The sequence below is a fragment of the Euleptes europaea genome, chromosome 9 (assembly GCF_029931775.1).
Source record: "Euleptes europaea isolate rEulEur1 chromosome 9, rEulEur1.hap1, whole genome shotgun sequence".
NCBI lineage: Eukaryota > Metazoa > Chordata > Lepidosauria > Squamata > Sphaerodactylidae > Euleptes > Euleptes europaea.
In genome coordinates, this window is record NC_079320.1 from 91587078 (window position 1) to 91602460 (window position 15383).

Sequence of the window (15383 nt, forward strand, 5' to 3'; positions counted from 1 at the left end):
CGCGAAACAAAGTTATAAACTCATAATTAATATTTACGTGGGCGGCATGGTGGCAGCTCGTGGGCGCAGAGTGGTGGTGACTCGCGGGAGCGGCGTGCGACAAGTAAGGAACATGCGGGGGAGGGGAGGCCGGGGAGTTTCGTAGTCACATTGCATCTCAGTGCAAGAACTCTTAGGAGGGTGAATTGCTGAGTTATGACTATGTGCCAGCTGCGGGGGTACATGCTCACCTGTCTTAGCAACTCACCTGATTGGCCAAATAGGATCAGGCCAGATATGGGCAGTCTGACTAAAGCAAGACCATTCATTCTAGTCGATCCTTTGGGCCTGCTTTCTTCTCTATCATCTTTTTGACTGTAGGCTGGGCCTTGTGCAGCCGAAACACCTGATACTTGGATTTTGGAGATTTGAACCCTTTACTTTCAGTGTAACCAGGTAACATTTGGGTCAGAGGACTAAAGCCTGAGTAAGTATTGTAGGGTAGTTATTTAGTTTTATTATTTTCTTCCTTGCTTTACGCTGCTTCTGTATTTGTATAGTCTTGCACATTTCTTTTAATAAACTTTATTCATTATACTCCTGTGGTGTTATCTGGGTTTTGGGGCTTCAATCCAAAGCAAGTACCTTGGCCTATTTTGGCTACAGCTACCATGTAATTGTTTGAGAACACACCTTGCCAGTATCCTACCCTGCAGGGTGATAGCAAACGGGCCTGCCTAAACCTCCCGGACTGGAGCTGGCAACCCGCTATGCTGACACTCGACTACTGTGCTGGCCGCGCACCCGCCCCAAACTCTACGGGATGGTCGCTGCGCACTTCGTTGTCACGGACTCGGCCGCTCCTGCGAGTGCCGTGCAGTCAGCCGCTAGGAAGCAGATGCAGGGGCAACCTCCGGTGAACCTGAGAGAAGCCAAGTTCCCGTGCAACCTCTGTTCCAGCCGCAGCCATGGCATAGAAAGCAGACAGTCATGTAGTCGATGTCAACCCCCCTCCTCTTGCAACAGCCACCACTTAATGGGCCGTCAACAGTGATCCAGATATCAAGATGAGTCGTTCCTCTTGCCATGCCCAAGCGATCCTAGGACGTTTGCACCGATCGCACTCATTGTTCCAGTATGTTAATCTCGTCAGCAGAGAGTCTCCAGTTCATCACGGGTTGCAAAAGTAATCGGAATCAGAATAGATTTCCAAATTCTCACTGCCCCACCCCGGTAGCCACAGCTTAGTCCTTTGTCACCTTTTTGCCACCTGGGAACCTAGGAGGGGTGAAACCCCTCTCCCCGCCCCCAGAAAAACAGTATATCTGGGGTGCCCCCATCCCATTAGCTCTCTCTCAAGCCTTAGGTCTTTCCTGGCACCTTTGCCGTTACTCTGTTGGTTTGGTTTGCGCAGCCTTACCTCGCTCCCTCCCGCCTTGCTGGTCAAGTACACGGGAACCCTTGCCCCCATCTTGGTTTTAACTTTCAATCTGTTTTAGTCTACCTGAGCTTGGACACCACCCCGTCTGGAAGGTAAATATAATCCCACCAACGACCTCCTGCCATTTTGGCATCTGTGCTTATACTCCTCTCTTGGTATTCCTAGATTCTCTGTATGTTTGTGTGCATCACTGATTGATTGAAACGGACATAAACACTTTTCATTGGAAATCCTCTGTTCCTGTCTTTATTTTAAGGTCACAGTTACGGATTCTGGTAGACAAAGGTTGCGATACCGCTATAAAAATAAATATTGTAATTTGCCATCTTGCTTGCTAATTCCCCAAGTCAAAGGGCAGTTTGGCTAACAAGGGGTGACTTCTTGATTAACATCTAGTTGGGCTGGAGACTTGGTCTCTCAGCAAAGCAAAGGGTTAGCTTAGAGGGGCTGGTTATGGCTTGTTACCCTGAGCAGTGAGGATTCACTCCCCAATATTGTGTGTTTTGCTCTTGACATTAAGGGGGGAATTACTGTGAGAGTAGTTCAGCATTGGAATGGGCTGCCTAGGGAGGTGGTGAGCTCCCCTTCTCTGGCAGTCTTCAAGCAGTGGCTGGACGAACGCTTGTCAGGTCAGGGATGCTCTAGGCTGATCCTACATTGAGCAGGGGGGTTGGACTAGATGGACTTTACGGCTCCTTCCAACTCTGGGTGAAGGTCATAGAATCACAAAGCCTTGTGGGACAAGGGGGCTTAGACAACAGGGGAAAAAAACCTGGTCTTAGTTAACATGTCTGACAAACTGCTTCCTATGGCCTCAAAATGAGCTTTGAAAAATGAATACTTAGAATTCTGTAACACAAACTAATGTTTACCCTACCTCTGTGACACAGCATTTTTTCATTAATGATTTTTAAGGCCACATTGATATGCCTATGGATTTTACCCTCTGCATCTACCAATATGAATCCTTCTCTGATTTACTATATCTCACCAGCCAATGGATACTTTGGCTTTCATAGGAATAATGGGGGCACCCCCAAAAAGCCCAGAGGGCTAAGAAGGAAATCGAAGGCTCCTTTCCAGTACTAGCAAGTGACCACTATCACTTTGTAAGGTTTCTGAATGTAAACTGACAAAACACTGAAGGTTTAAGGTTAGGAGGCTGGCTTTGCTGCTTGACTCCAAGTTTACAACACACTCATATTAAAATGAGCTTGCAAAAATAAAATCACAATATATTGTATCTGGTGGGTCACATTAATGAGACGCAGGAAACCCCTATACTGACCAAAGGTACCTTCCTAAAAGTCAGAGAGGATGTGCCCAGATTAACCTCCTCTGGAAGGCTGGTCCAAGCTGCCGTGGCTGCCTTCCTCTCATACTTGGGATTTGTGCTCTAAGGAACCCCTTCCTGGGGGTCTTAATGGGTAAGGGCGTGTGTAGCATCTGGGTAGTAAAAGTGTTGCCCTGACCTGGATGGCCCAGGCTAACCTGATCTCGTCAGATCTCAAAAGCTAAGCAGGGTCAGCCCTGGTTAGTATTTGGATGGAAGACCACCAAGGAATACCAGGGTTGCTGTGCATAGGAAGGTACTGGCACACCACCTCTGTTAGTCTCTTGCCATGAAAACCCCAAAAGGGGTCGCTATAAGTAGGCTGCGACTTGACGGCACTTTATACACACACACACACACACACACACACACACACCCTTTCCTCCCTTTTTATCAACACAAAAACAAAGATAATAATTTCATACATTGAAGGCTCAAGTAATCCTATGAAGAAGATTGAATAGTACTTTAAAAGGGGAATGGGGGATATAGTTTAAATGCAAGAGACTAGAATAAAACAGTTCACACATACAATATCTGTATCTTTTAGGGCTGTGAAATATTTCATTTCTACTAAAATTAAAGGAGAAGCAATTTCAGTTAATCCCAATCTTCAATTTTACTTTAAATGCTTAAAATTGACCTCAAATGGGAAGACGTCCGGTGGCTGAGCTGATCCCGGAGCTTGTCTCTTGAGAGAGCTCTCAAGAGAATCCAAGATACGCTCTAATTGGAGGGATTTATTTCACTCCAACCCAGTCTTAATTGGTGGATGGGGATACAGGAATTCCTCTGCAGCCTGAAGATAGCAGTTTGACGCCCATACTTTCTGAGGGAGCTTTTTTAAGTCCCCAGGAGGTGTGGAGACTGTCCTGCTTGGCATCGAGGGGAGAAAGCATCGCCGTGAGCGTTTTCTTTGGCGTCTGGACAGGATCTCCACCACCTATTACCAACTTATCAACTAATTAACAAACAAATACCTCACTATCGGAAGTCTATGTGAGTAACAGGAATACTTTCGCTTTAACGGGGAATAGAAGAGCAGCCTGGCTGTTAGAAATAATTGGGAACTCCGCACTCTCCCCCCACATCAAAAAACTGACTGGCTGAGATAAGATATTGGATAAAGCAGTAAAGTAGTTATAAATTTGGGTAGACTAAATAATTGACTTTTTGATGGATGTAACAAACACCAATTGGACTCTGTGACGTTTGAGGGGAAAGGAGCACTAAAACCCTCCCTTGGTCACAATACCTTTTCCGGGTTAGGAAGATCAGCCTGCCACGTACTCAAAACTGAAATGCCTGTCGACTCTGCAGAAGGGAAGTACAGAACTACGCATGACCAGAAACTCCCCCAGTGCATCCAATAAAAGGTTTATACTAAAAACTACAAAAAGGGGAAGATGGAAGGTCCGTGGCTGCATCATTTCTGGCTGACTTCCTGCTTCCTGTGACTGTTGACCTAGAGCGGCCAGCAAAAAACTCGTTGGTATTTTAAACTTTGAAGAAAATCACAGTGATTGTGCTTGATAAAAGTTAACAGTCTACCCACACCCTGGAGAAAATGGAAAAAATCCAAGATGTTTACCCAGCAGTATGAGGCTTCTGCTAGATGGTATGAACAAATGTTAAAAAAACAGGAGCAGATGGCAAAGCAGATGGAATGGATGGCTATTACAATGTTGATATCCAGTTACCTACCCAAAAAATAAATGAGGAAGACCTTAAAGGCTCTATAGAATTGTCACTTGATGACAAGAAAGAAGACAGAGGAAATATTCGGATGAAATGGGAAATTTCAATAAGCAAAGTGCGATAATCCTGCTACCAACAATGGATTTGTCAGTGAAGGACTTGGATTTGTGTCTCTATAACCTGCCTGAGGAAATCTTTAACATATGCTTGGAGGACCTAATAAGCAAGAAAATTGGAGCTGACAAGATTCCTTTACTTGAACGTGGGATGGAACAGACTACAACCTGAATTTACTATGAAGACCATCTCTATGCAGAAGAGACTTCAATAATGACCTCCAAGAATGATTTCCGATGCCTATTACTATTGGAGGCAAGAAGGAAACGCTGGAAATTCCGAGCAAAGAGACTAATATAAAAGAGTTGGGTCTTTCTTGGTGATATGATTAAAGGGAATGGGTTAGAGGGACTGGTTTAAATGGAAAGATATTCATAATTGATACTGATTTATTAGAATATTAATGCTTAAAATAAAGAATGGGCGAACCTTGTTGAAAATTATATATAAAATAACTATTCTTTTAATGAATGGAAAGAGATGTTGGGTAATTCTTTTTATTATTATATAAACACCTAGCGATAATCTATAATTTTTTGGGGGTAAGGAGGCATGGAGAACTTAGTGAAAATTATTTTCTGATGGATCAACTTAAAGGATAAATTTTGATTTAATCCCATGTATATATTTTGTATAATGGCTAATTAGGATACCATAAGATTTGTATTAGATAAAACAGGAAAAGGATGAATTTTTTATATAGATGGAAATTGTGGTGTTAGCAAAAGTATTTACAATTTATTTTCAGATGGAAGAAAGTGAAGGGGAGTCATTTTTATTTGTATTAGAAATTCTATTAGACTTTAATTTACATTTATTAATTTTTATAACTGAGTAGTGACACATGTATGAGGTATTAAATGAGAAAATAATAAAAATTCTTAACAAAAAATGACCTCAAATGGGAAAGGTGCTAATCACAAAGCATTTGCAAGGCTGAATGCTTACTTTAAGCTAGGATATAAAGCTGAACATCGAGAAAACAAAAGTAATGACTACAGGGGAATTACCCAACTTTAAGGTTGACAATGAAGAAAATGAAATTGTTAAAAGATTTTCTATTCCTTGGCTCCATCATTAAGAAGAAGAAGAGATGGTTTTTGTATGCAGACTTTCTCGGCCTCATAGTGCCTCAATAGTTACTTATTTATGACATTAGAAGAAGAGTTGGTTTTTATATGCCGACTTTCTCTACCACTTAAGGAAGAATCAAACCGGCTCACAATCACCTTCCCTTCCCCTCCCCACAACAGACACCCTGTGAGGCAGGTGAAGCTGAGAGAGAATGACTTGCCCAAGGTCACCCAGCTGGCTTCGTGTGTATGAGTGGGGAAACAAATCCAGTTCACCAGATTAGCCTCCGCCGCTCATGTGGAGGAGTGGGGAATCAAACCCGGTTCTCCAGATCAGAGTCCACCGCTCCAAACCACTGTTCTTAACCACTATACCAGGGGTCTGCAAACTGTGGCTCCCGAGCCGCATGCGGCTCTTTGGCCCATTGAGTGCGGCTCTCCGAACTTGGTTCGAAGCCCCTACTCTTGCACCTGCTTGCGCTGGCAGCCGGGCTGCGGAGCCGGCGCGCCTGAGCGAGCGTGAGCGAGCAGGCGAGCTGTCTCTCCCCCCCACCCGCTGTGGAAATGGCCAGGTCCCCCTTTCCCTTGCCCTCAATGGTTGGGAGGCTAAAGCCTCCCCCTCTAGCCACGCGATTGCTGGGCGGGCGGCTCGGTGGTTCCTGCCCCCCCCGCCTATCAGCTGTTGGGCAGGGCGGGCTTCCTTTGGTAGACCTGGCCTCCGGCTGAGCCCCATTGGGAGGCCATGTCTACCCACTGGCTTTCTTGGCGATAGACCTGGACTCCGAGGAGGGGGAAAGTCCCCCTTCAGAGGCCAGGTCTACCAACTGGCTTCTATGGGTCTCCGGAGGCCAGGTCTACTGCCAAGAAAGCCAATGGGTAGACCTGGCCTACCAACATGCAGCGCACCATGAGCTCAAAGGGAAGCAATGCATGCCGGGACATGTAGTTCCCCCGTGATAGGCCGGCAGCTGGGCTCGCAAGATGAGGGGTGCCTCCCTTTCCTTCAGGCGTCTCCTCTCCGCGCCTGTTCCCCCCACCGTCCCGCCAACCGTTTCCCGGTGGGAGCTGGGGCTGGAGCCACGCCGACCCCTCTGCCTCCCTGGAGCCTTCCTCCGCCATCGTGCTCCCCCCTCCGCCTGCCAGCTGATGGGAGGGCTGTTCGGCCTCTCCCCGGGGAGCGGTCTGGCGGGCCAGCCTGGGGGCCGGGGCCGTCGTGGCCACTGCAGCGCCCCGTCGGCCAGGCATGGTCTGCCTGGACCGGTTCTCTTGCTCGCCAGCTGACAAGCGGGCTGGTCGGCGGTTGTGGGGACCTCGAGCCCGCCCCCCCCGGGTGTTGGGAGGCAGCTCTAGCCGGCTGCTGCTTGATGCCTCTCCAGGTGAGTGGGGGTCCGAGGGCTCTTCCCCCCTCCCCTGTGGGTTGGCTCTGGGACTGGGGTTGGGCTTGATGGCCTGGGGGCAGGCGGGCTGTGACCACGCACGCGTGGGGGAGCGGACCCCCGGGCGAGAGAAGCGGTGCCTGAGCAGAGGTGTCTCGGAGGAGGGAGGGGTGGCCGGCCGCCGCAGCAACAGGAGAAGCGCCGGCAGGAACCACGGCCCCGGGGGAGACTAAGCAGCAGGCATGGCGCCCAGGGGCAGAACTACACCCAAGGGGCCAAAGAGCTGCATGCGGCTCGCGAGCCGCGGTTTGCCGACCACTGCCTTAGGCCATTTGATCGTACCATCTTATGTTCTAATAGTCAATTTGGCCCAATCTGCAGATACTTATATCCTTGGGTCTGGACCAGGTGGAGAGAGATTTTTCTTCATGCTTGGGGGACCCCTAGATTTGCAGAAAAATCTGAAACCTTAAAAAACCCAACAAGGTGGGTGTGTTTTAAACCCCCTCCCCCCAAAAAACCATAGGAGCCATTGTCTGCACTTGCACACAATGCACCTTCAGTGGCTGTATCCATCCTCTTCCCAGCACAGCTTCTCCCGTTACCAGTGTGGCCAACGAGGCTTCCCCATTGCCGACATAGCCAAACCCGGCAGGCCACCCCCCCCCTGCAGCCGGGCCCGGCACGCCTCCCCTCATTGCCCCACTCAGCCAGCCTCATACTTAAGTTCTGCCCTGAAATCAGTGATGTGGCTTTTCTTGAACATTTTGAGTTGGAACATATTCTGGTATCCTAAACTGTCTGATCTTACTAAGTAGATTTATTTGATTTAAACAACAAAGTCTACCTTTTTAATCGTAAGACACATATAAACATCTTGTTAAGTACTAATATATATAAAAAAGATTTAGTAAAGTGTTTTTGATGTGATTTAAATTTTATGTGTGCAGATATGTAGATGTGATATAAGCAATGTATATGCATCCTAGGGATGATCGTTTAAAAAAGTTAATGACAAGAAACTGCTCAATTTGATTGGCATTGTATTCATTCAATCGAAACAAGGCATGCTTTTATATGAAAAACTGTCTACCCTGCATCTCTCCCTGAAGCTATGCATGCAGAATCTTTTCCAGGGCAGCATCACTGATTTTGCAAGTTTCCTTTCTGCTGACCCAACCATAAATTCAGCTCCACACCAATGTGCCTCACCTCCTTAGACTTGGAACAGCTAAATACTTCAGAGTGTGGGAATGAGGTGACCTCCTTTCCTCCCTTGGACGTACGTACCTTGAACACCTGGTCCAGCGTAAGGTAGCGGTTTGCTTCAGGATGAATAGTCCAGAAGGAGATTTTGCTGTTGGCTGATGTCTCCCGAACAAACATGTCATGAAGTGAAAGATTGTGCCGTATGGAGTTCTGAATAGGAAGGAAGGAACCTTTATAGTTTCCAGTCACATAACAGAGGCAGACAACTGTTCACACAAAACTAAGGACACTCACAAATACCTTCACACTTCTACAGCCTAATTCAGAATCAGCATATGGAAACAGTACTCCTATTATGACTGTACCACACAGCAAGTGAATGATTACAAAGCTGAATACGTCCTTCTAGGAAAACAATCTCTGCAAACACACACACAAAAAAGCAGATAGGGCAAAGCTAGGATCCTTATCCCTCCCTCTGCACTTAATGTGAATGAAGCCAAAATCAACCCTCCTTTGGGAGCTCAGCATTTGCTGAGAAATGTTATGTTTGAGACAACAAAATCCAATCACCCACAGTTATAATGCAAAGTATCACGGGATGCTGCCGTCCTCAAGGGACCACAATCTGTAGTTCTCACTCATCAACCTATTATTCACCCGCACCTTTCCAAGCACTCTGATGCAGCCAGAGCATGCTGGGAGAAAGGGCTTATTGCCAGGCAACCCTCATTTTTTACTGTGGGCTGGTCACGCAGTGTTCATGTTACACCCTTGCAGTTTCTGCCTCTCCAAATTCACTGGCGTGAAACCAGGGCCACTTAGCAGATACACCCTTATCACAGGACAACTGTAGCATCAACAGATGAGCTTCTCCCCCCCCTTCTTACAGGCCGAAAAGTGTTCATTACCTTCCAGCCTGGCTTTGCCACATGCTTAAAGTAAGGGAAATGGTCCTCAATCCAGGTGTAGATGTCTTTCAGCGTCATGCGTTTCTTCTCAGTGCTGTTGATGGCAAACTGGATCATGGCCATGTAGGAATAAGGGGGTCGCTCAGTGAAGGACTCCGGCCACAAGGCGGTAGAGGAGGAAGGCGCAGGACCTTCCTCAATCTGCTGAGCAGAAGAGAAGGGAAACACGTGAACAGTGCAGGGTCCATGGAAGGGGGTGTAAATGAGACCTTCTAGCTGGTTGTTTGGCAAGATAAATATTGAAGCATTCGTGGAAAGAAAAAAAAGAGGGAGTTGTGTTAATTACAAAACTGGTTGTCAAACCACAGAGCCAACGCCCTACATGATCATCATTGTTTATTATATCACAGTCTGGCTCGTTCGTGAGAATCTGTATGAGCTGTTTTTTGTACTATGCCTATTAAAGGATATTGAATTTGAATTTGGTTAAGAGCAGTGGTTTGGCACAGTGGACTCTGATCTGGAGAACAGGGTTCGATTCCCCACTCCTCCGCATGAGCAGCGGAGGCTAATCTGGTGAACCAGGTTGGTTTCCCCACTCCTCCACATGAAGCCAGCTGGGTGACCTTGGCCTAGTCACAGCTCTCAGCTCCACCTACCTCACAGGGTGACTGTTGTGGGGAGGGGAAGGGAAGGTGATTGTGAGCCGGTTTGATTCTTCCTTAAGTGGTAGAGAAAGTCGGCATATAAAAACCAACTCTTCTTCTAATGTCATAAATAAGTAACTATTGAGGCACTATGCGGAAGACTCAGCTCCTGTTATGAAGACCATTTTGCCAGATGCTGAGGAGTACAGCTCCACTTACAAACATTATATGTAAGAGGATGAACTGGGAGAAACTGCAAAGTCAAGAAGACGTGAAACGTATGAGTCACAGGATAAAAAACCTACAGGGGCACACGGGGTCATTGGTGTTCAGATCTAATTGAGAGAAAACAAAAAACAAACACTGTTCATTGAGCCATTGCAACTGTGACCCCTGCTAAACTAAGGCAGTTAATCTGGAATGAGCCCTAAATCCAGCATCCCTGTTTACGGCAGACTAGTTGGGGCGGAGATGGTGCAGAGTTTATTTTTCCTATTTTTCAACAGTTGACTAAGAGTGCGATCCTATGCACGTGTATCTGGGATTAACAATATGGACCTTACTTCCAAGTAGGCATGCACAGGATTGCATTGTAACAATGTAATTGTAAACACACACCAAGTCAATGGGCTTAGAAGGGTGACCCTCTGGTTAGGACTTCACTGTAACATAGCTACTTCTATGGAAACATATAGTTTATCATTTAGACATTGCCTTTCTCCCCAACGGAGAGCCAAAATGGCGCACATCATTCTCCTATCTTCCATTTTACCATCACAACAACCCTATAAGATAGTTTAGGCCAGAATGCGACTGGCCCACAGGCCCTTAGTGAGCTTCCATAGTACAGCAGGGATTCAAATCTGGGCCGAACCTAGTCTGACACTTCACATACAACACCACAAGGTCTCTCTTTGATCCATGTCCCAGTCTAATATCTACGTTGTCTTACTTAAGGTCTCTTACTTGGCTTTTGTACTTTTCCTCTCATTGTTATTTGTTTATAATCTATTGAGCAGCAGATGATCAGCCAGCAACCCAGCATTACCCAATGATGGACAGTGTGTCAAGCCCGCTCACAGTAGGGGATGATTGAGAAATGAAAGTAGAATGGATCATGGGACAGAACCTTGGTCCCCCACCCCATTAGACTGCTCAATGGATCAAAACTCAACCTGCGGGGGATTCTGGCGTGCAGTCAGGTCACCAAGATTGGATCCTATCAGTCTTCCTCTCCTGGAACCCAGGGTTCTTATTGTTCAGGGTCCCTCAAAGTCACACATGGGTACCCAGGGTTCTCATTTTCCTCATACTCAGACCTTTGTTAGCATCTTCTTGGGCCTGCAAATGCAGAGCGAGGCGGAAGACGGAACTCCGCTTGCTCCTGAGGTTTTGCTTCTCGCATTTTGACATTAAATGGAAGACCATCATTCCGACGCCCCAGAGCAGACAGAATTAAACCCACCTGAAAAGGAGCCAGGGCAGCCGCTCGCCCCCGCCTCTCCACCAGCGCTTCCACACACACCCCCACCCAAGCACTGCCTGGCTGCCACCTGGAGTCACTTCCTGTGTGTGGAGAGCGCCGTTGCCCCAGGAAAGGAAGGGCAGGAGGGTCACCAGCACCCTGCTCCTTCCGGGAGCCCTGCTGCTGAGGACAGCAGGCAGAGGAGGGAGGCAGACTGAAAACCAGGGGAGGGAAGCCCTGCCTCTTTCTCCTTTGCCGCTGCAGAGGGACGGGATGGTGGCATCCCCACAGCCTGGCTTGCCTTCCTTTGCTTACCTTGATGGCTGCTTCCGGCCGGGGGGTCTGGTTCTCCTTCTCCGTTTCTTTTTTCACGCTGCAGGGGCTCAGGACATCGGAACTCATCTTGCCCAGCCACTGGATATTGGTCAGACTGTTGTCCAGGCCGCAGCTTGGAGCTTCCCTACTGCCTGGGGGTGGGGGGTGGAGAAGGAGGACGACAAAACCACAGGTCTCATTCTGCCATATGCCAGAGGAGACCTCAAGGCTGCACTCGACAGAGGCAAAGTTCAGAGGCTAAGTCCGCCAGAGGCAGCGGCTCAGACAAGACGTTGGAAAACACTACGGAAAATAGGAATCACATGAAAGCACCGTGAAAATAAAATCTGTGCTTCACATATTCACTAAATGATGCAATGCTGCTTACAGGGGCAGCTTTTTAAGTGGCCGTGCACTAGTAGATGAAGCCTTCCCTACATGTGAGTAAAAGCTTCTCTCTAATTTTTGTACTCCAGTACAGGAGCAGGGCCAGTTAAAAAAATGGCAACCTTCCTAAACTTAATTTAATCAAGATTTCTAAACTGTCTTATGCCAAAACTAGGGACAGCACAAACAAAGCATAAATGAACAGACATCAACAGAATAAAACACAGCCATTAATTTAGTTACAATTCTTCTACTCCATGCCTTCAAAGTAAAAATTCACAGAGCAGCTCCCAACAGTAAATAGGCAAAACGGCACATCCGCCCACCGGTTCTCACGAATCCCGGCTGCTAGCGCAGAAGCTTCTTCCAGGTCAAGGAGTTGTGCTCAGGGAGACGGTTGCTCCTGGGGTCTGAACGCCCCTTCCCTAGCAGAACACCGATCCTATGAATGAACAACTCCCAAAACTAAAATATTTTCTCTTTTAGAATGAACAAAATGCTCCTGAAGGCAGGCTTTTTCACGTACAAAAAGTAGAGCATGAAAAATGTTTGAGGGATTTTTTTCAATGAAAAAATGGGGAGATCCTGTGGAGCAGGGAAAACTCCTTCTATGAAATATCTCCTCCTTTTGGGATACCTAGTCTTACAAAACATTTCCGTCACTCCAAATGTACAGCATGAAAAAGTTTCAGGACTTCCTAAAATTTTCCTATTGAAAAAGAGAAATTTTGGAAGCCCCCCCCCCCCAAAAAAAACGTATACTGTAGAAATATGCAAGATGTCAAAGTTTTATTTGTTTAAAAATAAATAATTCCAGCAAAAATTAATATGCCACAGTGTGTTCAATGATATGAAACAGTGATCTAGTGTTGCAAAGTTTAACCACATTTCTAAAAATGCTGGCAGTCCTACCTATTGTGACTCAATGAGATTGTGTCCAAATAATAAGTTTTCTTCAGTTTCAAGCCTTGTCCCAAAAGATAAATGGTCGCTTAGATTAGCTCCGTTTCCCCTCACCTTTCTGCCCACAGAGGAGAAAGAACTCACCTGTGACCTTTGTACTTGCACATGGCTGCAATCTAAGGGGTTGCTACCCTGCAAAGCTGCTGCACGAGCTTAGCCTGGGGCGGGGGGAGGGGAGAGAAGAGCCTGGGCTGGCCTCTAAGGACACCTGCAGAACTGCTTCACACAGGTCACGGCTCCATTTAAACAAGATACTGTACAAATCTGCAAGCCCGCAGAGGGGTCCTTTTACCTCCCCTGAGCCACATTTAATACACGCCCTGGCACACCCACTCCCCTGGCTCTTGATCCAAGGACTGCCCTCCGGATTTCCTGCACAACCAGCAGGTGCTCTCCCACGGAGCCAGGACCCCGCTTACAGGATCAGAGCTCTCATCAAGGAAATCCCAGTGGGTTTTGGAGTGGGCTGTGGTGCGGGGCTCCTGTTTTTGACAATATGCGCCCTTGCCTCAAACATACTTTGATGCTCCTTTGCAGTTTAAATGAAAGAAGTTCAGTGATACTGCAGGGCTGTCTTTCATTGTTTTGGAAAAAAAATATTTTGTAACTTATGAAGTTTCAAACTATTCTAAACAGAAAACAGGTAATTATGTAACACTCATCTGGGAGACTTTTGAATGGCAGAAATGTGAGCAGGAAGTACTGGAAAATGCTTGGCTGGCAGGCTTGTTCTTCCAGGATGCAGCTTCCTGAGCAGGTGTGCAGGATCTGGCCCTTGGGAGATTAAGCAGATGAACAAGGAGCCGGCACTGTGGGTGGGACTGACGGCCAGAAAGAGGTGATGCTCTGGGTTGTGCGCTTGTGAGAGGAGCCACAATCACACACCTTGTGCGTTTCGGATGGGGCTTCATCTGTTGCATGAGCGTATAAGAGATATAAGTCTAAGGGCGTCTTAAGGACTAACAACATGTATTTCAGCTTTCAAGAGTCACAGGCCGCTTTGTCAGATAGATATCTATGTGGTGCCACTGGACTTTGCTTTACTTTGCTACACCAGACTAACATTACCAGACTAAAAAAAATCTGTGTTCTGCTTATGTCATCCGAACTACCTCACAGAACCTGGAAAAGCATCTTTGACTAGTTGTTTTACATCTGTTTCCCAAAATTACTGAAACATTTATTCTGTTTCAGGAAAAAAAGGGGAGGCACACCAATCTTATATCCCAAAAGGTTTTATTCTTAGCATGTGAAAGTATAAGAATTATCCGCCTTCGAAGAAGCTGGCCCCATGTTTCTGCACATGCCTCCTAGGAGCAGGTAATCCTAGGAGCAGGTAAACCTGCCGTCTCTCTCTTTCCAAAGAGCAATTAATTTATCTGACACTATCCAGTCACTGTATGGCTATCCCCTCACAAGGGCAGGTGCTCTGTATGACCCATGCCTCAAATCATACCAAGATGCATCACATAGGCCCCGTGGGCGCATCATTCCTGTTCGGGCACGTAACAGAGCATGTCAACAGACCACTGCAGAGCTGGAGGACAGGCCTTGGTCCTAACTCTCATGGCACATATAGAAGATAAAGATCTACATACTGTTTCCTTCCTGTTCTTGTCCCTCCACAGATTGCAGTTCCGAGGCCCAAAATGCTGTTTCTTTCATTGCCTCAGAGCTTGGTCCAGCATCCTCTTCTTCCTGGACCTCGTTGCAGGGAGCACTGTGCTGATCTTCAGATCTGAATAGCTGGTGAACTTTTCTTGCTTCCGCAGTGGGAGAGCTGCTACCACTACTGATAAGAATAAATTTGTTAGGCCTGGAGCCGCCACATTCTTTCCCTTTGACTGCCAGAGCTTCCATGATGCTTTGGACATCTGGGCCAGCAGGGACGGCCACCACCTGAGCGTCAGGCGTTGCAGCATGGCTCCTTATCTTAACCCCAACAGGGAACCTCTGGGCTCCAGGCGTCTTCCTGTCCACGCTGAGCTCCCCTGTCCTTGCTTGCTGGTGGCTGAGGGGGCCAGTGCCCTGCCCACCAGGGTCCTCTCCTGCAAGAGTGCTGAATGCATCCCCATGCGCGAGAGGCAGTTTCCGTCTCTTGAGTATCAGGGGCCTATGTGGGCTGCTCTTCATCCTTGGCCAGTGCATTTGACCTCCATTGAAGACACATGAACAGACCCTAAAAACACAAGAAGAGTTTTTTTATATGCCGACTTTCTCTACCACTTAAGGGAGACTCAAACCGGCTTACAATCACCTTCCCTTCCCCTCCCCACAACAGACACCCTGTGAGGTAGGTGGAACTGAGAGAGCTCTAACAAAGCTGTAACTTTCAAAGTCACCCAGCTGGCTTCATGTGTAGAGGTGGGGAATCAAACCCCGTACTCCAGATCAGAGTCCACCGCTCCAAACCACCGCTCTTAACCACACCACCATGCTGGCTCCAAGGAGCAGCATTTCACGACAACT

At 47.2% G+C, this 15383-nt stretch overlaps 1 protein-coding gene across 1 annotated transcript in view; it reads right to left on the bottom strand.

Moving 5' to 3' along the window:
• The window catches only part of FOXM1 (forkhead box M1), a 40499-nt gene extending 25411 nt beyond the window's left edge, over nucleotides 1–15088 (bottom strand). Inside the window, exons 1-4 of the mRNA XM_056855898.1 lie at nucleotides 14513–15088; nucleotides 11565–11716; nucleotides 9138–9341; nucleotides 8308–8436 (exon numbers count right to left, since the gene is read on the bottom strand). Of these exons, the coding sequence (XP_056711876.1) occupies nucleotides 8308–8436; nucleotides 9138–9341; nucleotides 11565–11716; nucleotides 14513–15062 (1035 nt within the window). The 5' untranslated portion in view covers nucleotides 15063–15088. The remainder of the gene's footprint in view (nucleotides 1–8307; nucleotides 8437–9137; nucleotides 9342–11564; nucleotides 11717–14512) is intronic.
• Between the last annotated feature and the right edge of the window lie 295 nt (nucleotides 15089–15383).